The 22,744-nt window shown below is 38.0% G+C and overlaps 1 protein-coding gene across 1 annotated transcript; it reads right to left on the minus strand.

Moving 5' to 3' along the window:
• Positions 1-3,840: 3,840 nt before the first annotated feature.
• Positions 3,841-18,133, minus strand: LOC128509426 (uncharacterized). Its single transcript, XM_053481169.1, has 7 exons — positions 18,049-18,133; positions 6,348-6,490; positions 5,693-6,040; positions 5,576-5,611; positions 5,350-5,457; positions 5,228-5,250; positions 3,841-4,266 (listed from the first exon to the last, which is right to left on the minus strand). The coding sequence occupies exons 2-7, from the start codon at positions 6,388-6,390 to the stop codon at positions 4,129-4,131; spliced, it is 696 nt and encodes a 231-aa protein (XP_053337144.1). The 5' UTR covers positions 6,391-6,490; positions 18,049-18,133; the 3' UTR covers positions 3,841-4,128.
• Between the last annotated feature and the right edge of the window lie 4,611 nt (positions 18,134-22,744).

Raw genomic sequence — 22,744 nt, forward strand, 5'->3', positions numbered from 1 at the left:
AAGCTGGAATATAGAGCCTGAGCCTGTTTTCTTAATTAGTTTTTGGTTTGATTTAAGTACGGAACCTACGCGGAAGTTTGTAATATCGCCTGACAATGCAGAAATTAAAAGAATGGACATGCATCGACTCGATTTGTCTTTCTCATCACTGCATGGGCATAAATTAACGGGCTGTTACGCTGCCGCGAGCAACAACAACAAAAGCGGAGAAGCTTACTGAGAGAAATACGGACGCGATGTGTTTACTGATGTGTTTACATGACTTCTTAATCTTTGATAGACATCGTTATAAACCATCTAACGTTACAAAGGTAAGCATATTATAGTTTTCCGACTATGTACACAGTTTGCAACTAGATAATCACCTTAATGCATTGTTTATTATAAACGTGCGATTAGGAATTATATAGAGACGGATGTATATAGAGAAGACGACATAACCATGTTTTATAAGAGTATAAGTTAACTTACACTCCGCATTCATCATGATTATTAGAAAAGGCGATCTGCAAAGATTCATAGAAAAAGATATTACACTCACTGAGCCTGGTGAAAATGAAGCAGGAACATGAAGCGTTAGTACAGATCCATTTTTTAGGAGCTGCTTCCTAGCAAAACCTGCTTTATGTTGACTCGCGTTTATAAAGCAGTCTAGTGAAAAATGATTAGCGCAAACATGAACGCATTTAGGTAGATCAAAAACTAAATTCAGCCACTGCGTCCTCAGCGGCTCAGATGTTGGTAGTGAATGACGACTGCTGTGTTCGCTATTACACCCAACAACTGTACACCACACTCGCTTAGGCGACATTTTGCTCCAGCGGCGAAAAACAATGGCCGACAGCGTCTTCTCACTCGGGGCGGGTCTTTGCTAAAACACCAGTGTCAATCAACTATAGTAGGAGCGGCCTCTGTCGGTGTGGCGTCACATCGACAGGCATTTGCGATTGGCCTGATTTCAGAAGGGGCATGTTATTTTAATAAATGAAAAGAAAATCACTGGGTGGCTCTTTATCATTGTAGAGTGGTTGTGTACGCACTCTCCTAACACACGATTCAGTCCAAACAGCTTGAAAAAGTGCATGTAGGCCTGTATGACTCCTTTAAGTTATTAAATATGCATTTTTAAAATTTATTTTATTTTTGTTTTCTGCCTTTTAATTGGAAAAATAATAGTACAACAAAAAGAAAAGGTAATGTATCGTTTCAAGGATGGTAGTAAATGTTTTTGGAGGAGAACTTGTTTGTTCATTATCTTCATTTATAAACATAAGTAAGGTTACTTACTTCATTTATAAATGTAACTTCTCTACATGAATAAACTTTTTTGGCTTAGGGATATTTTTTTTATTTCAGAAAAAGACTATATATTGATTTTTATGTATAATTCATAAAATTAAGTTTAAACGTAATCATACTTTTAACTTGAGAATAATTGTAAGGGACCACCACTAGAGGTCGCTGTTTTTCCTTTGTAGTTTTTGTTGGCTGACTCAGTTTTGTATATGTTCTGTGTGTCTATGTTGGAGCTGATTCAGTCTTGTCATGTGTGGTGTTGTAAGTATTGTGGTTGTTGTCCCCCTGTGTTTTTGTGTGTTTAGCTAGAGCAGGTAAGTAGATAGTTGTGTGTTTAGCTAAAATCTATCTTGAGCTAACTATCATGCTTCTTGCCATAGCCCCTTTGTGTCTCTAGCCTTTGTGTTTCCTGCCTCCCTAGTTTCCCCGTGAGCCTAGCCCTTTGAGTGTCGCCTAGCCTAGCCCTTTGAGTGTCGCCTAGCCCTTTGAGTGTTGCCTAGCCTAGCCACTGGGTATCCTCAGTCTGTGTTTCTGTGCCCCAATCTCCTAGTGTTGTGTTGAGCTATTAGGTAAGTGTAGCTTAGTTCATGTCGGGCTAAAGACATGCTTAGCTAGATGAATGTGTAGCTGACTGCCATGGTTAAGTACTCTTAACCATGTTAAGCTAAAAGCCATGTCTAGCTGATTGCCATGTCTTTGTCTCTCGTCTCTCTCCCGCGTCTATGTGTCTCCCGCCTCTGTGTCTCTCGTCATGTTGTGGCCTATTTCAGCTCCCCGCGTAGTTTGTGTGTCCTGTCTCGTGTTTTGTCCTCCGGCCTGTGTTTCGCCACAGGACGTGTGTTGGGCACCTTCAGCCTGTGTTTCGCTACCAAACTTAAACGTAGGGTAACAGGTATTATAGTCTGTTGGTGTCCCTTCGTCTGTGTCATGCCAGAGAGTCCAAGTTTAACCCCATGTCATTAAGTATTGTTTGAGTTTTTGTTCCTTTGTTTGTTTTGTGTCTTTATTATTTCTGTAACAACCATTATTAAAAGACTTTTTGTTAAACTACTTCTTTGCCTTGATGCCTGCTCTCTCCGCCCACAGCGATCAACATCCGCCAATACACCCCGTACGTGACAATAATGAAAAAGATTACTACTATAATTTACTCCTATTACTTTATACTACATGAATGTAAGTTGTTTCTTTCAAGGTAAACACTAAACTTAAATATAATGTAAAACTTTAGGTTTTTCTAAAGTGATATAATCAAGTTGTTAGAAAGTAGAAAAATAAGTTTTTTTTAAGGCATTGTAATAAATTTTGTTTCTTATTTGGATGGATGAATTTATTTTTGCTTTGGGGAAACTTAAATATATTAATATTAAATAAATATTAAACCTTAAATAAACTTAACATTTGATTTGAGAGAAAGTAAAAACAAATAGCTCATAATAAATAGAATTTTTTTTTAAGTTAATCCAAAGCATAATTTTTTTCAGTGTACTTAAAATGTTAAATGTTTCTAAAGTGAAAATCAAGTTATTACAAAGTCAAAAAATTAGTTTTACTGGCCTAAGCCATTGTAACAACTTTTGTTTTTTATTTGGATGGATGAATTTATTTTTGCTTTAGGGAAACTTAAAAAATATATTAATATTAAATAAATATTAAACCTTAAATAAACTTAACATTTGATTTGAAAGAAAGTAAAAAAAAAATTGCTTGGAACAAATTGAAGCAATTTTTAAAGGCATCCTTTAAATGTTTAGAGTGCGCAGATATGTTCTGTTGTAAAGAAATGTTCAGAGATGTTTGTGTGTAAATTCAGAGGAGTTAAGACACGCTGCTGAGCTACAGGTGAAGAGGAGAGCAGACTGAGTCTAAGAAGTATGAAGAGAATTTATCTGTCAAGTTTATATAACAGGGTTTATAGATCATAATTTTATTAATAATACATGAAGCCTGTTATTTAGACTTATTAGTTAGTATTAATGCTCCTTTTATTTATTATTGAATCTTTGCTGCACATTAAGCATCTGGTTGTACATTAAGGAGAGAAATTGCATAAATTAAATGTTGAGACTTGGTGTGTGTGTGTATGTGTGACAGCAAATGCAAGCCTCAGCTGGAGTCTGAATGCACGTATGCAGATATTTATTTTCTATATTCTGGAACAATACTAAAGTTTCCAAAACTATTAAATAATACCTTTAATTATCTATTTAAGTAACAGCAACAGTCTTTTTTATATTTTAACTGGAATAGTTCTTGACATGTGCATTTGGACAACCCATCAAGAAAGAAACTTACTTAACTTGTAGCTCAGCTGCAGAGGAGAAGTTCATTTAGAGTTACCAGCCTCAGAAATCACCAACTGATAAACAGCACCTCAGATTAGAGGCAATATGAAATTTTACAAAGCATAAGTAGCAGATACATCTTAATATCAACTCTTCCAAGAAGATTATTGTTTATTATGGACTCCTTGAGCATTGCTTTACAGTGTAGAAAGAAATAAAAATCAGAAAAGACCACGGAGTTAGAAGGGGTATACAAACTTTTTACTTACAGTATAATTCTTCTACATGCATGAAAAAACAGCTTGATAAATTATATGGGACATAAATGTACATTATTTACACACAGCGTCAGTATTGTTTAAAACAAATAACTCATAATTTCATATTTAAATCCTCTATAAAACCTGACAGAAGGTTCAGTGTGTGAATTCTAAAGAATTCTTAGGTCATATTACATTATATACTGTAACTGTGATATAACTAATTACATAATTCCTTCAACTACAGACAATCAGAAACTTCTGTAAACAGTAAATGATATATACGATTATGAACACACATTACGTTGGGCAAGTGAAGAATAGATAACATGTGTATACACATTCTCACTGTGTCCCTTTGTTGCTGTGGTTATCATTTTAGAAAGTTGTTGTGCAGCATAATACATTGAGTCAGATTCAGCAGCCTGCAGAAACAATAAAGGTACACAGAGGTAATAAAACAGTAATAATAAATAAAAATAAATCAGGTAAATAACATATCTAACATATATACTAGACATTACATCGTGATCTAGAAAACATCATAACATTTATATTTCATAGATGTTTTATTGAGCTGGAGTGAGGATTAATAGACATCATAAAGATTTTTTTTTAACTTTTCTGCTTTTATTTTTTCTGTATTTATCAGCTCTGTTTGGTTACTTGAATAAAAAAAAACATTTAATACAAACTTCAATAATTAAAAAGCAAGTAGTTTATAAATAACATTAACGTGATAACACCTGAATAATTAAGACTTTTGTATAAAACCAACGGTCAACTGATTATGTGAAAAAGTATTATATATAACTATATTTACTTATTTTTACAAATTTTTGATAAAACACTTTAGATACACATTTAAAAAGTCTATTTATGTTGAGCTCCTCAAATACCAAAAATATTAAATGCCAAATGAGCATCCAATAAAAACATTATTAAGTCAGAATTAAGCCTAAACCAAAAAAAAAAAAAAAAAAAGTATGGATCCTGTATGGATGAATAATGTTATTGAACTAAAAAGTTCCAACAGCTGCTTACAAACTGTAAATTATGAATAGCATTATTAATAGTTTAAGATTATTAGTTAAAAATAAAGTTTAGAATACACATACATACACACACAATGGGCAATTTGGAATCGCCAATTAGACTAATCTGCATGTCTTTGGACTGTGGAAAGAAAGTACTCGGAGGAAACCCACCAAGCACAGGGAGAACATGCAAACTCCATGCACACAGACATGGGAATCGAACCCAGGCTACCATGTTGCCTCACTTAAAGCACATTTGCTGTAATTTATTTGTTATTTGTCTTAAAATAAAATACGATTTTATTAAGTGGTTAAAAATTCAATAAGTATCTAAAATACTTAGATTTACCTCATTTCCTTCTTCTGCGGCACCTAGTACAACACATGAGAATTATTATTATTATTATTATTAGTAGTAGTAGTAGTAGTAGTAGTATTAGTATTATTATTATTATAGGAGAAATAATTGACCTCCGTAAGTTTTTCTGTGCTTCAGTATAATGAAGATCAGGACACTGAGAAGAACCACACTTACTGCACCAAGCACCACAGTCAGCATGAAGAAGACATCAGGAGAGTCTGAACCATGAGGAGAAACGTTTAACAACCGCAAAGAAAACATTTTGATCATTAAACCTGCAATATGTTTTAATTTAAACATGTACAGAAATATATGCTAAAAAAAGAAACAACCAACCTGTTGCTTTGTCCTTGGAAAATGTAATATTTACATCTAAACAAAGAAAAATTCAACATTTATAACCTCATTCATCTTAATCAATTAAAAAAAAAAACAGTCCCTGTATAAATTTACCTTTCACATGTAAAGAGGTTGAGTTGCTAAAGTTAACTTGGTTCAGTTCTACGTAGCTGCAGTAATAGAGTCCTGTATCAGAGACATTTACTGCAGTGATGGTGAGAGACGTGTTCTTGTAATAAACAGACATCACTATTCTCTCACTCTCAGTAAAGAAGTAACATGCTGCTAATGAATACGGTATCATAAATTTTTTACACCCAATAGGAAGTGGAACTGAATCACTCGTGTGTTTAAACCAGAAGATGTGTCCTGTATTAGTCAGGTCATGTTGGCACCAAATAGTGACTTTATCTCCAACTTCTGCTTCCAAAGTTAAAGAGCACAGAGTCTCTGAGAGCAAACCTGCAACACACACACACACACACACACACACCTCATTTATAACAAAGTATGTATATTTCATTTTCATATAATGTATTGTTTAAGAAATTATAATTTATTAAACAAGATTAATAAATGCATTTTTTTTCTTTTAAAATGGCCTATTCTCAATTATGTTACATCTTAGACAAAATATTTTTCTTTCTATTTTTGGAACATGCAATTTTCTAAATAATCAATTTGTTAATTATACATTCACATAATAAATAATGTACATAAAGTGTAATAAGAATTTATTAAGTCCATCATTAAGATGATTAAGACTTACCAATGACACAGAGAAACACAAGCAGAGCTTTATCCTGGACCATTGTTTTTCAGGCAAGAGACAAAGAGGAAACGGTCTGATGGGTAAAACTAACGCTTCTTTATCTGTGTAAGGGGTGTGAAGTTGTATGCAGCCCACAACAACTAGGAAAGAAAGAAGAAGAAAAAAAAAACTTACCTACCTAAAATAGATGTTTTTATTGTCACAATTTATGTAAAAGATCATCTGACACATCACTGTAAACGCCAATACTCAATGTAATTAAACATATTGAGTACTGTTAACTTAATTAATTACAATTAGTTCAAATTAATAGACCTTAATGAATATTTAGAACTTTTTTTGGCACATCCAGGGCACAAAAAAAATATATATGTCTGTTTCACTCAAAAAAATTACTTGTTGAATAACCATAATTAAATTATGGAAAGAATTTCCACCTGATTTAATGGCTTTTTTTCAGCATTAAGCAATTTGAATTAAGCAGGAAACTCCTGAAGTCAGATGCATACAGGACACTTTCAGTCACAAATTCCTGTGAAAAAATACAGAGATAGATTCAATTAAAATTCATGATAATTTATCAAATGAACAATATTTATACTTTGTTCCTCTCGCTTCACAACTCATGAGAACAGACCAAAACCAGAACCGAACCGCAGATTAAGCACGCGCATATAACCGTCGGTATTTTAAGTGTGATTAAAAATACAAGAAATAGCTTAAACCAAAATAACGTGACTAAACATCGCTAAACAGCAGGTGACATTTATGTTCAGTATTTCGTTTCTATTTAGAAAGATGGGAATTAATTCCTGCTTACCTTTTCCACACGCCCGCCAAACGTTTGTCTTCTCAACACGCTGTGTTCTCTTCTCGCGATATCTTCTCGTGATGTTTGATCTGATATTTCCGGTTTTCATAGTGACAAGATCTCTTTGGTTTATCTCAACATGATTAAATCTAATACATGTTAAGTTGTTGAATATTATGTAAATACAACATAATTTATTTATGTTCATCTTGGAAACATGAAATTATTATGTACAAAACACATATTACATTTTAGTACATGTAACTGGTAGCCAGGTTCATTTTTTTGAGTGTTCCATCAGTTAACAGATGGTAAACATGCCCTTACAAAAAGTGCTGACTGTAATATATTGAACTAAAAAAAGAAAAAAATATGGTTTGTGGGTCATCTAATGCTCTTTCCTTTATCTTGTTTTTCTGGCAGCCATTCATCATCACTGCTACTGGCATCATCCTTACTTGACTCAGATAGTATATGCTCCACTATCCTGTAGGCCTTCCTATCACACCCTACATTATAATAACAAATATCAGTCGATTTATGAAAAAAATGTCACTGCATATCAGGTTTATTAAGAGCAGCAAAGTTACAGTAATTAGTGCCCAAGCACTACAGGGTACACATGACCCTCTTGTTTCCCTAAGGATTTTTTCCCCACCCTTTTGGGCTTTTTTGGGGTCTTAAAATACTAGAAATTGGCAGACAGGTTGGAATCTGCTGCCAGTGGAATCCCTGAGTTGCACGCAGTTTGCTGCATAGCTCATACACACTTGCGCGTATGCACCCGGAACTCGGTACACTTTTATGGTAGAGCTCATTGAGCCGAACAACTTTCGCACTGCATGTCTCATGGCCACTTAAACCAGGCCGATGTGATCTAAAAACATTGGGGATGCAAAATGTTTGCATTAAGGATGCTGGATTTTTGATATCTCAAACAGGTCAGCCATAACATTATATTCAGTGACACGTTTAGTGACATCACGTTCAGTCATCACATTGAGTAACATCATACTGTGATGCTTTTTTTTCCAGCATCTATTCTACACACATACACATCACAAATGTTAACACACGCACACACACGCACACACACACACACACACACTAACGCACTCAACATATTTAGGGCCAAAACTGACATCAGCCCTATATAGTGTGTGACGTGTACAAGTTGTGTGGTGCATCTGGATGGCGATGGCTTTTTGTAGGTCTTAACCCACTCAAAGAACACACAGATTGTGCAGTGCGCCTGGGTGGCAATGGCGCAGGTTGCTTTGGAACGTCATCGTTGCCTGCAACTATATTATTATGAATTGCAGTTAATGCATGGCGTCCAATAGAGTGGACATGAGCTTAAATGCAAATTATATCCATACACAAAAAACATATTTGGGAATTTGAACAATTATATTAATCTTTATATGTTACTTTATGCTAGCATTTTTTTTTATCTGGAAGGGGCGCCTGCTATAGAAGGATTTACAAGATATTCCTGGCATGTTTGCATTTCTGACTTCTGGTGGCCATCTTGAATTTGGGTTAGAAAAAAATGCACTTACCGTGACTGGCCAATAGGTGGCAGTGTATGGGATGATGCACAAGCATCCACTGTGTTGGCCTATATGCAAATATAACAAAAAAAAACCCTGTATACACAATAGAACAGCTTCTGAATAGCTGTCCACTGTAGTGACCACTATGCATGAAAGGGTTAAGTACCTGTAAGTACTTAAGTAACAATAACTGTCACCTTAGAGTTCCACCAACGATTTTGTGTCTGACATCATCAGGATGGCTCAGTGGTAGGTGTTTCGCTTGCCATAAAAAAGGCCTGAGTTCAATTCCCAACAACTGGATGAAGTGCCTGTCCCAAGCCCAGATAAAATTGGAGGGTTGCAGCAAGAAGGGCATCTGGTGTAAAACCTGTGCCAAGCTTGTGTGCGGACCGGATTGTCTGCTACAGTACAAAACAGCACCAGATCCTCCTGTGTTTCATCCAGGATAAAGTGTTTACTGAAGATGATTGACAGATAATTCATTTTTCCAATGACCTATACACCAGATTATATCTGACTGTATCAAAGTTTTTGTTAACCCGAATATTTCATTAGGTTCAGTGCCGTGCTCTCACAAAGACATAGTACAGAGGAAAAAACTTTTGCTAAGTGTTTATTGCAGACTGACCTCAATTTAATGATTCAAACTAATTATATTAATTGAGCTTTTTTATAATGCATGATCTGGGAAATCTAAATGCGTTGGATATATTTAAATCTATTTGAAAAATATAATTATACATTTATATACAGTTATAAAGCTATTAGGAACAAAATCTTTCTTCTTATTATTTCTCTCCTTCTTATTATTCTTCTTCTTTGCAAAATGAACAGTGGAAATAGTGTGTATGGTAGCAAAGCAGCTAGTAGTAAAGCCAGATGAACCACAGATGAGAGTGTCAGTTCTCAAAGGTCAGATGCAGCATTATGTGTGTGAACATACCATGTGTGAGGTCTGTGGTTAGAAAACAGTCAAACAATAAAAATGAACATGGGGGCCTATCTGTGTTCACGCTAAAACTTGTGGTTTAAGAAATCAAATAAGTTGAGATGATAAAAAAATAAGCTTGCTATAAAATAATGTATTATTGGCTTCAAAAATATCCCATAATTACAAGATAAAAATATTTTAATATTTCTGTTTTTTTTTTTAGATTTTGTTTACTTTTAATTCAGTACTATACAGATGCAAATATTTATTTAGATATACAGTGGAACCTCGGATTACGAGCATAATTTGTTCCGGAAGCGGGCTCGTATTCCAAAACACTCATAAACCAAATTTAATTTTCCCATTGGAAATAATGGAAACTTAAATTATTTGTTCTAAAGCGCAAAAAAATAAATACATAAATATAATTAATACATAATATAAAGTAAAAATAAAACAAATTAACCTGTACTTTACCTTAAAAAAATGTAAGAATAAATCCGACAGATAAGTGTTTTCGTTTGTGCACGCAGGGTGTGTGTGTAAAATGTGCGTGCACACACACACACACACACACACACACATTAACAGATAGACCGTTTTTAAAACCGGAACATTTCTAGTCACACTCATGTGAGCGCATACTAACAGGATCACTGCTGTAAGTAAAACAACAAGGTTGCCAAATAAACACACAAACTTTTCTCTGTCGCGACTGTTTTCAAAGGTGAGGAGCTGTTTAATTAGTTTTTTGTTGTTGTTGTTTTACTTTACAGTAGTGATCCCGTTAGTATGCACTCACACGAGTGTGACTAGCGATGTTCCTTGCTAATTTTTAAACGGTTTTAAAAATGGTCTCTCTGTTAATGTGTGTGTTTGTGTGTCTCCAGCATGAGAGACGATTACCTACAATTCCGCTGCAAAAGAGAGAAAAACCGTTGGCTCACTTGTGATGACGTGACGTTCGGTGTCAAAATAAGAAGCGCATGTGTGTGCGCACATGATACTCGGTGCTCGTAAACCAAGACAACGCTCGTTTTTCAAGTCAAAAATTATTAAAAATCGTTGCTCGTCTTGCGGAACACTCGTAAACGCGTTACTCGTAATCCGAGGTTTCACTGTACTACGTAGAAACAGTTACAGCTTTTGTACACATTGATTTGACCAGTTAATTGTGAACTTGGATTTGATCAGTCTGGTAACTGGTAACATACATCCTCAGCTCTCTCTACCTATGTTCTATAGGGCTTAAGGCTGGGATTTGGCTGGGCCGCTCAAGTACAGAACATCCCATAGACCAGATGCTCAGAATCTCCTTAAGAATCTCCTATTTCCACGAAGGACTTGTGAAACTCTGTTAGAGTGGCCATTGGGCTTTTAGTCACCTTCCTGACAGGTCCTTCCAGGCATGTAATCGTGTTTGGTTGAAGGTCTAGCCCTTGGAAAAATCCTGGTACTTTTACACTCCTTAAATTTCACAATCCTGCAGGTCACTGTGCTTCTAGAAATATATTGTGCTTTTAATGTTGTGACCCAACATCAACTTTTAATTATGTGTTTAAAAATTCAATAACAAGTTTGACTAAATAAAAGGGTTCCATGTATGCTTGATTGTGAAACTCATTTAATACATCTATTACACTTATGAGTTATAACATTAAAGCCACTTTAAGATGACATGAATAACACTGATTGCTGCATTATAGTGACATATCAAGTGGTGGGGAATTAGGCAGAAAGTAAACAGTCAGTTTTTGAAGTTCATGTGTTCAAACCAGGAAAAATGCATTTCAAAATTTTCAAGAATATGAGTGACTTTGGTGGAAAAGTGGTAATAAAGGACTTAAATGATCTACTGCTAAAGTTTTGGCGTCACATACGACAGCACACATTCAGAGGTCTTGTGCAATCCAGGTCTCAAGTGTCAGAGCTGATTTAGTGGGACAAGGGGACATGCATATTATATACAATGATATGACTGATTTGTGTAGACACACAATTCTTCACACTCCCGACTTTCTTAACAGTACCTTCTTGGTATCTGCTTCCTTTGACTCCTTCATCACTTCCTTTGCTGTTGCCTTAGAGTTTGGTTGAAACTGTTGGACCAATGTGTTGATAAGCCAAGTTACAGTAACTGGATCTCTGGTTAGTTTTACCTATTGACTTGGTGTGTTTGGGCAGTAACTGCACTCAGATGCATGTACTGTAGTCTTGGTCCAATCCCCCATAAACTCTGGAGCACTTAGTTGGTCAGGATTTGACTTCAGTCTAACCCAAATACAAAGCAGTACTTTACAAGTTTGATCTGAAGTTAGTTGCACTTTGCATGTTTGCATGCTTAACAAACATTAATTTGGGTAAAATTCAGCATGTCATTGTCTATGCTCAGTATTTGATCCCCTGTTCTGCTCAGTCAACCGAAAGCTGCACTTTTTCTTTGCAAACTACGAAACAGTATTATATTTTGAGATATTTTATTAAGAGTATTTAGCTTTGTGTTAGTCTGCTTTATTCACTCAGATAAATAGCAGTGTTATAAGCAAATGCCAATTGTACACTTTCTTCACATTGCACAGCAAAATTTTATTTTAAATAAATATTCACCAGTAAATAACATTGATCTTCTACAGATTTAGCCACAGGGCCCCTCTGGTTAACTCTTTATGCCATTGGTAAAAGCTTGTGAAAAAATATACCAATTTTCAGTATTTTCTGGACTGCTTAGATGCAGTCAGTTTAGTGTATGCATAATTTCCCCCACTGATGTTCTAAAAAGTAATGTAAAATAAAATAAGACTGTTTCTAATCTACTGTTTTCAAATTACATTTGATGTGAAAGAGATATCTCAGTTGACTTCCTAAAACATTTACAAATAAGTGTCAACATGTGACACTGGCCAAACAAAAAAAAAAAAGATACAACAAAGAGTTAGCAAATAGACTATACTGTAGCTTACAGCAATATACTTGTAATAAGTAAACATACTGTATAATAGAGAGATTTATTTGTGCTTAAACATCCCTTCTGTACAGAAACTGAGCTTCTTAACGCAGACTGCTGAAAAGTAGTGTGTAAACTTTACAGGTAGTCTGTGGTTCTCTTTGTGACAAGAGCCTGCAGGAACATGTTTTATTTTAATAGATACAGTAATCTGAGAGATTCTCAAACGATTCATTCATGATTAATTTTGTCACGAGGTGAGAATGAGCAGGCGGAGAGATGGATCCAGGTGCAGAGAGGCAGGTGGTTCTGTGAGGCGTTGAGCGAGCAGAGCAAAGAGATAAGGAGCAGTGTAGCAGTAGCAGGGCGAATCTGGATCGTAGTCGAGGGGCGAGAGCGGAAGTCCGAAGCCGTGTAATCCGTCAGCGGGGGCGACGAGCCAAAACAAACACTAAGCAGAGCCGTAGTCGAAAAACGAAAGCGAAAGTTCAAAGCCGTTAAATCCGAGTGCGATTATAAATCCTAAGCGTGAGACGAGAGGCAAAAACGGGGACAAAGCGTGGTCGGTAACGTAAGAAAGAAATCATGAACTTGAACGCGAGAGAACTGCGGCAAAAAAACACACAATAATCCAGCGGCGCGCTTGCGCGCCGCGCCTCCTTATAAGCCGGAAGAAATCAGCGCCAGATGAGAAGCCGGTGTGTTGGCGGGGCGGTCCGGGGGTGTGTGAGGAAGAGATGACAGCGTGGGAAAACAAACCAGCATGGTGGAGAGCCTGACAGCGTGAGAAGGGAAATGTCAGCAGACGAGGGCGGTCTTTGATCAGCGTGGCGCGCTGAGAGCGTGACAAATTTGTTTGTTTATATGACTGGGGCACACTTCCAGTTCCCTCTTAAAGGCTATACTCGATGCTGTGTGAAAATGCTATGGGAAACATCTTGTCATGTTGCCGGTTGTGAAGCATGTGTGTATCAAACACGCCAAATTTTTGGCTTTTATAACCTCGGTCGGGTGACGTCATCTGATAAGATGCACCTGCAGGTTATAAATAGGAGTGAACTGGAAACATTCCTCAGATTCTTGTCTTCACCTAGTTGTGTGCGTGTCGTGTCTAACCAGCAAAATAAGTGTTTAACTCATCAATAATGTGTATAATCCATAACGGAGATGCGATCTCTACACTTTACTGCTTCGATTAAGTGCTACTGTATGTGCGCTCCTCGCATTCCTTGAGAAGCTTCGAGCCGCCGCGCATTTCTGGGGCTTAAACTTGTGCATCCGGCAGAGCTGTGAGAGATGGATTTAAAAACTCCTTTTTTTCGTGTTCTCATCGGATCGGGAAATTCCTCTGTCCGCTCTCAAGCGCGCCCTGGCGCTTCTTGTGAATGGGCAAGGATAAACATCCTCTCTTGCTTCCGCGGAGATGGTAATAGCCTCTAAGCACTTAAAAAAAAAAAATTTAATTAAATAAATTAATTTAAAAAAAACATCGACGGCAGGTTCTGTCGGGTGGCCGGGGGGCGGAGTCTCAACGGCGCTCTCTCCCCTATTCTTAGCAATCTCCATATGAGTTAACCCTTTCATGGAGTGAACTGTATTCATCCCCTGTTTTCCTGCCATCAACTTATTTATTTATTTAAATATAGTTGAGGTGGAAGCGCAGGGTTATATGATGACACCCAGATAAAAGAGGCTATCTCTCTCCTGGGACATCATCCTTCCTGAAAAGCTATTACTTTCTTTTTAAGCTGTGTAGACTTTTTATCTTCCCTGGAGGGAAAAGCTTTTCAAGCAACAGGTCAGGTTGGTGCTCCATTGCACACCATGGCGGTTTTGCACGCCTGCCAGGCTGACCTGCTGAGAGACTTGAGTACTGGCGGGGCTCTTCAAGGTAGGGCGTATTGAAATTACGCCGGGCAACAGAAAGGTCAGACTGGCATATTGTCTTCTTCACAAAGAAGCCCTGAGGTTCATGTGCCCAGGCCCCCAATGGGGAGAGGCACGCAGAATTCCTTTCAAAGAATAAAGTTTTCTCCCTGGCACCCCCAGGAGATCGGTGTTCTTGCTCCGCCACCACTGGTGTTTCGGGTAACACCAGTCTCCAATAAAATGTTAGTTCTTCAGTTTTTTCCTGCCATGTTTCAGGATGCCGAACATCTAACATCCCCCCCATTTAACCGAGCCACCGAGACTTTCCCCCTTTCTGAGAAACTGGCAGCGTGGAAGCTACTGCCAAGTATATCTCCTTGGGTACTAAGCACTGTAGAGAGAAACTACAGGATTCAGTTCTCAGATCACCCTCTGAGAACTGTGGCGTGGTCTCCACTTCCATGAAACCAGAAATTGCGCATTTGCTGACGGAAGTTGCTGGGAAATGGGGCCATGTAACATGTTCCCCTACAAGACAGAGAGTTAGGCTACTACATTTTGTATTTCTTGGTTCCCAAGAGAAACGGGGGACTGCGTCCAATTTTTTAATTTTGCGGGCTTTACTGCTATCTAAAAATAACTCAATAGAAATATTGCCACAACACAGGAGGTTCCTGAGTTTCACTTTTGGGGGCGAGGCTTACCAGTATTGGGTCCTTCCATTTGGTCTAGCTCTCTCACCCCACCCGCACATACACAAAATACTAAAATGTAGTTCTGGCTCTTACGACTCCAGAGCATCCGTATTTGACTTACATGACTGGCTGGCCCAGTCTCATTAGCTAGCACTTTGACAGCAGCATGTCGTCCTAGCTAATCTTTGTTTCAACGCCATGAAAGCATGCTCTTTCCTGTTCAGAGGACAACACATTTAGGTGTCACATGGGATTCGAGCGTAAGCGGGCACAGCTGTCTCCCGCTTGTGTCGAATCCATTCTCAACACCCTCAAGGAAATCAAGCTAGATCAGAAAGTGACCATCACTTTCAGAGATATTAGCTCTCATGGCAGCTTTATCCACGGTGACACCTTTGGGCCTTCTGCACATGAGAGCATTTCAGTTGTGGCTAAGAACCAGAGGATTTCACTCTAGGGCCAATCCCCAATAAGGGCTACGCGCCAGGTGCTTCGTACCCTTCCTATGTGGTTCAGACCCCGGTTTCTGACTCTGGGTCCCACTCTAAGTTCATCTTGTCATCGATGCTAACGATAGACGCTTCCCTCATTGGCTGGGGTGCAGTCTTAGATGACCGTCCAGCCCAAGGGAGCTGGAGAGGCCATCTTCTTGCGTGGCACATCAATTGCCTCAAAATGATGGCTCTATTTCTGGCCCTAAAGCACTTCCACCAGCAGTTGAGACTACCATGTCCTAGTGTGGGTGGACAACACTATGGCAGTCTCATATATTAATCGCCAGGGCGGACTGTGCTCGCGCCGCTAAATAGCTAGCGCACCAGGTTCCTGTCCCTTTAGGGCGATTTACATTCTGGGAAAATTTCATGTAGCAGAGGTGGACCTCTTTGCCTCGCAAGATTAGCAAATGTCCCCTTTACTACTCTCTGACTCCTCCAGCCCCTGCATCTAGACGCCTTGGCGGTCCCTGAACGGGACCAACTAAGTCAAGCTGGTCTTTCAGCCAGTGTAATTAAGACTATTCTAAGTGCTAGGGCTGCCCCCGCTAGAAGAGCTTATGCCCTCAAATGGAATGTATTTGAAAGTTGGTGCATGACGAAGCAGGTAGACCCAGTCCACTGCCAAATTGTTTCAGTGCTGGAGCTTCTGCAGGAAAATTTGTCCTCGGGCTTGTGCTCCCTTGTTGAAGCCATTTTGCACCCTCACTAACTGTCTTCCAAAAGTTCCATCCCAACATGCACCCTATTGTTTTTGAAGCCTTCTGTCGTCCGCCTTTACAGCTTCGGAGCAGGAGAGACTTCACTCACTGTGTCCAGTACGTGCTCTTCAGATTCACGTCCACTGCATCAGCCATTGGCGTAAGTCAGAGCAGCTTTTACATGTTTTGGGGCCGCAAGCTGCGTGAGAGATGCTATTGCTCTCTCCTATGAGGTGCGTGGGCTTACTTCGCCTCTAGGAATCAGGTCTCATTCAACCAGGGAAATCGCCTCATCTATTGCACTAGCAAGAGGTATTCCCTTTTAGCAAGTGTGTGACATGGAGGGTTGGTCCTCTCCGCACACATTTGCCAATATGCATCCCATTGTTTTTGAAGCCTTCTGTCCTCCGCCTTTACAGCTTCGGAGCAGGAGAGACTTCACGTACTGTGTCCAGTACATGCTCTTCAGATTTACGTCCACCGCATCAGCTAGTGCCGTTAGTCAGAGCAGCTTTTACATGGTCTGGGGCCGCAACTGGGGGGCGGCCGCCACTACATTGGGCTATTGCCCTCTCCTATGAGGCGCGTGGGCTCACTTTGCCTCTAGGAATCAGGGCTCATTCAACCAGGGGGATCGCCTCATCTATTGCACTAGCAAGAGGTATTCCCCTGCAGCAAGTGTGTGACGCGGAGGGTTGTCCTCTTCGCACACATTTGTTACATTTATAGTCTGGATGTTCATGCTACTTCGGGCTCACAGGTCCTCGAGTCAGCTACCCAGACGTAGTTCTGAGATTATATAATCTACACAACCTTGGAGTCCAGACACTTGCAGTGCAGCGGCGTTGGCACTCTCGTTCCCATAGCGTTTTCACGCAGCATCGAGTGTAGCCTTCGAAAGGGAACGTCTCGGGTTACTTTGCTGCAACCCTTTTCCCTGAAAAGGCGGGAACGAGATGCTACGTCCCAATGCCGCACTGTCTACGTGACCGTTCAGACAAATCAATCTGAGGAATGTTTCCGGTTCACTCCTATTTATAACCTGCAGGTGCGTCTTATCAGATGACGTCACCCAACCGAGGTTATAAAAGCCAAAAATTTGGCGTGTTTGATACACACATGCTTCACAAGCGGCAACATGAGAAGATGTTTCCCATAGCATTTTCACGCAGCATCTCGTTCCCGCCTTTTCAGGAAACAGGGTTACAGCAAAGTAACCCGAGACGTTTCTTAACTGTAGCTTAAATTTTGTTTTGGATATGAAACACCTTAAAAACTAAGATCAGTCTAAAGAAAAACCGATTAAACAAATCACAAGATCACTAAAGGTCTTTTGTGTGAGGAGACACACAAGTCCCACTGTGTAAAGGAAGTAGGATACACTTTAGAGAAAAGGGTGTGGAGGTGAGAACATGCTCACATTCAGTTCAGCAATAACGTTGTTGTAATATCTGATCTAAGAAGCGTTCAGAGGGGCTCTCTGTTGAACTCAATCCTTTTATATTAGGACATGAGAGTGCAGATTACAATTTCAAGTTTTTTTTTTTTTTGTTTTTTTTGACTGTGGAATATATTGTCCTGATAGACATGGTAATCTATCCAATAGTAGCTTGAGTGTATACCTTTTGGCCCACCATTACCAGGCCTTTTCCCATAGGAGGATGAGTGCTATGATTTGTCTGTGCATGCTGTACCTGCACTGTTTTTGTTCATAAGGAACCGGCCTCTTCATGCCCATACACAGCACAAAGAGCCTCATGGCTCAGAATGATCTTTTTTTATTCTCATCTGCAGAGAAAAACATACAATTTTGGCAGGTCACTATTTTTATTCTTGAGCAAACAGCATATATCTACAGTTATTTAAAGCCTTCACCTAATCCTCTATAGCAAAAGCTTTAACATACGGTTAACAGAGTCTTCTGGGATAATCACATGTGGAGATCGTGGCTGTTGACTGCATTACCTACAGTATGATTTTCCCTGTGATGACTGTACCTCTTACTTCTAGCTCTTTCTTGTATTGAGTGGTCCTTGGATCTTAGCATAATGTTCTGATTAACGGTAAGGTTTTGTAACATGATGAGGCAGGGGTGTTGTTAGACAATCTTGGTTCACACATTTTTTTTTTTTCTTGAGTGATACAGACTTCCCTTTCTTAGTGCACCATTACTGCTACTGCCATCCTGCTGCTGCTGAAACCACTGTACAGTTGCATTATTCTGTTTTTCCATAATTTCTCAATAATAAAAATTTATAATAAAAAAACATTCCAAACAAATAATTATTGTATGAATTGAGTCAGCAATTTAAATTAAAAACAGACTCAACTACACTGGATAACTAAAGATCGGGATGGTCACCAGTCTTTTAACTGTCTATAACTGTGCAGTTTCAGCAAGTTTGTGTTCATGAAAGACTCAGATTCATGTTCTGAGGAAAATGATGTGGGTTTCTGATGTTTGTAGCCCAGCCACCTCAGTGTTTGATGTTGATTGAGTGACTATGGACTTCCTGTTAGCTCACACTGTCTCTCTTATTTGATCTTGTTTATGCACAAGATGTTTCAGGCTGCAGGACGCTTTTTGTTTTAGCACCATCCTGTATACACTGTGTGAAAAGCGCAGGAGATCTGAAATTTCTGAAAAACTTAAACCAGCCTGACTAGCACCAAGCACCAAGCCACAGTTAAAGTCAGAGAGATCACACACTTTTCCCGCAGTCTGAGCATTGACTGAAGCTCCTGGTGTGTATCTGCATGATTCTGCATGTCCTGTAGTGCTGTCATGCCTCAGTCCCATTTCTTGCTTTATGTACTGTAAATCATGTTTCACCAACTGATACAATGTTGTAAAAATAAGATTTTTAACAGAATGTAACTCACTTGTGCCAATGTCATAATACAGTAAATTATATAAAAATTTTTAGGATTTGACCAGAGCATTAAATGACAAAGGAATCAGGAGACTCAGCTGGAGAAGAGTATTAATTTTTGCAGTTTGGGCAATGGAATTTAAACATATATGGTAAAAAATCTGTTTTATACAAAGATGTAACTATCAACCCAAGACAAGAAAAACAATAGGAGAAAACCCAATCAAGGTCATAAATATCTTGTGAGAAATGAGTAAACAATGAAACTTACGGAGATCATTCTGACATGAATTAAATCTTAATGATTGTGCCATATCCATATTAAACATTAGAGAAAATTGGAGATAAATCTCTAAACACACACTGCAGTGTTGCTTTGACATTATAGATGTGAAATGTAAAATAGTGTCTCTGCCTCATTTAACGGCAGACACACTATGTGGTGCCATTGTCAGACCACATTTTCCCAAACTTCCTTGATTCAAGTCAAGTCAAGGCTTTTTATTGTAATTTCAACCATATACAATTCAGTATTCAAAAAAATTAAACAACATTCCTGTCCAATGAACTACATACATAGCACATAAATTAACAACATAAATTAACAGCATAAATTAACAAAACTAGTAATCCAGTAGGTGTCCTAGATAACTAGGACAACTAAGACACAACATAAATTAAAATCTGCCGTAATTTGTTGACTAGCTGGGACAAAGACAGATGAACACTATTTAAAAATAATAATAATAATAATATATATATATATATATATATATATATATATATATATATATATATATATATTTTTTTTTTTTTTTTTTCTTGCGTGCAAATGTGCAGACAAGAGTGACAACATGCAACAACATGACACAACACAATCCAACACAACAAGGCAGTCCAATACTCTGTGGTAATGCAGTAATGGGTTGAGGTAGTGTGATGAGTAACAGTAAACATTTCTCATAAGTAGCAGCAAAGATAGAAAAGAGTTCATGTAGAGTTGATAAATGGTTGTTGATCAGTGTGTTTGCGTCTGTGGTTATCAGTTTAGTCACATTTTTGAGGTGGTTGAGTTTTTCTGAGTGGTGCTGTTGTATATACTGTAGATGTTTTTTCAGGGAGCTACTGTATATCTATAGCAGGTCCCCTGTCTTTCTCTTGCACATGTGAATGTACTGCCTGAGCTAAATAAAAAAAAAGAAAGAAAAAGAAAAGAAACTGACAGTTTAAAAAAAATAAGAAAAAATTGGGTGGATTTTACTTTGACATTAATCTTTATCGATTAAAACAGTGTTGCTGTTGGGAAGTTACAAAGCTAGAGATGTGTAACTGGGCTTTTAAAGTTGATTAAGTATATATGTATTTTATTTTACAAGCACACACACACACACACACACACACACACTCAACACTTTTTTTTTTTTTTTTAGAGTTTTTAGGGTGGGGCTGTTAAATTTCTAAAACAGTTTAAATGACAGAGGCTGCCCTTTTGTTAATTCCAATGTGTTTCTACAGGAGTTTAGAGAGATTACTAGAGATACCCTCCATAAAATGTACCAAAAGGAATGGAAAAGTGGGCATTACACAAAACCTATAAAAAGGTCTCTGTAGAAAAAACTATAAAAATTAGCGACCTTATATTACATCTGTTTAGGTTTAAAAGCAGACTAGTCCATTTAGTGGATTGTTTCACAGACTTTTGGTTCTGTAAACACTTTTGAATACTTAAGTATTTTTCAAAAGCAGGAATCCAATGTTTAAGTAAATGTTTGACATGATGTGGTGTGGGGAACATTTTTGAGGACGCCAACTGAGATGACATACATACATGCAAGAGATGAAACTTGCATACAAGTGCACACACTCAGCTGATGCTTGCATTTGCAGAGACACACATAAACACACACACACGCGCGCGCGCGCGCACACACACACACACACACAGACTCTTAAACAATTCTCTGAATATGTGAAACTTCCAAATATATGAAACTTCTCTCCCAAATGTATAACCAGGCACAGTAAAGTGACACTACAATAAATTAACATGTGCAGATAATCCAGGTGAGCACGGCACCATGAGCAGTGTAACAGTCACGGGCATCAGCTTTAACATTAACAGTAAGACACTGTGTGTGGACATCATGTCCCTCACTGAAAGTCTCAATCTCGCCTTTTTCCCGTCTGTGTGCAGCTTTGGGTTTTTAATATTTAGTTGCTGCTTTAGTGAAGTTTAGTTTAAAAAGTTTATTGATTTATTTTTTTTCCTAAAAGCTCTCCCTTCCATATGCACTTTCTAATGTTTGCTGACGGTGATGTACTGTAGATGTGCGTCTGGCTTCACAGTGTGTTAGTGATGTGAAAGCAGCTTCACCTGATTGGTTAGGACTTTTTTTTTTTTTTTTTTACCATGAGAAGCAAAATGTAGCCTGGCATTTCTTGGTATAAATCTGGTCAATCACAACTTGATACCATTTGCCATAATTCATCTCTTTTGATTTATTTTAGAAAGGCTTCTCTTCGGAGATGACTGTTAAAGTGCAATACCGTGTTTTACCGCGCTGTTTCACGCACTGCCAAATACAGTCAGCAGCCATGCAGAGGAGTTTAATACAAAAACAAAACTCTTAAACAAAGCGTTATTTTTATAACCAAAATGAACTTTACTGTCTGAATGAAAAGCTGGGGAAGACTGGCTTCTTTTGGCATCTGGGAGAACACACCACTGTGTTTGACTGAACTATTTTCACTTGTATTGAGTTACATCCCAGATAGCACAGGTATGTCGCGGAGATGTTAAAGAGTGTATCATCGTTTTTTTATAGTCGTATTTTTATGTTAAATGGTCACATAACAAATATAAAGTGTATTGTTTTGTCTGTATATAGTTTGTTATCTTGTTTTCTAATTTTTGTATGAATTAATCAAATGTTTGCTTGTTATTAAATGTATTTTTTTAATAAAAATAAACAAATCTGTGTTTTATTATTAGTTGAGAGTGTGGTTTATTTATTATCATATTTGGTCATTGTAACATGCATTAGGGAGCATTATAGATGTGCCGATGGTATTTAATTAAAATAATGGGAGGGGGGTGTTATAATAGAACGACTATAGTTATTAAAACGAATAATAACTATCCGACATGAATCAGACTTTTGGCAGATGCATGAATATTTAATTAACCTCGTCTAAAGAGCGGATCAGGGAAGTTTTAATTCATTTACATCTTAAATACGTAGGCTAAGCGTCGTTCTAACATCTGGCACAGAAGTCTCCGCAACATCTTCCAGATGAGCAAACGCCCTCTGCCAGACATCTGCCAGATAAAAAAGATGACGCTGCATAGTCTCCGCGACGTGTGTGTGTGTGTGCTATTTGGGATTTAATCAGAAGTATAGTAGAATCTCGGTTAGCGAGCATTCCGCAAGACAAGCAAAGATTTGTGATAAATTTTTGACTATTAAACGAACAAGTCTTGATTTACGAATACCGAGTATCATGTACACATGCGCTT

Source organism: Clarias gariepinus, chromosome 21 (genome assembly GCF_024256425.1).
Source record: "Clarias gariepinus isolate MV-2021 ecotype Netherlands chromosome 21, CGAR_prim_01v2, whole genome shotgun sequence".
Lineage (NCBI taxonomy): Eukaryota > Metazoa > Chordata > Actinopteri > Siluriformes > Clariidae > Clarias > Clarias gariepinus.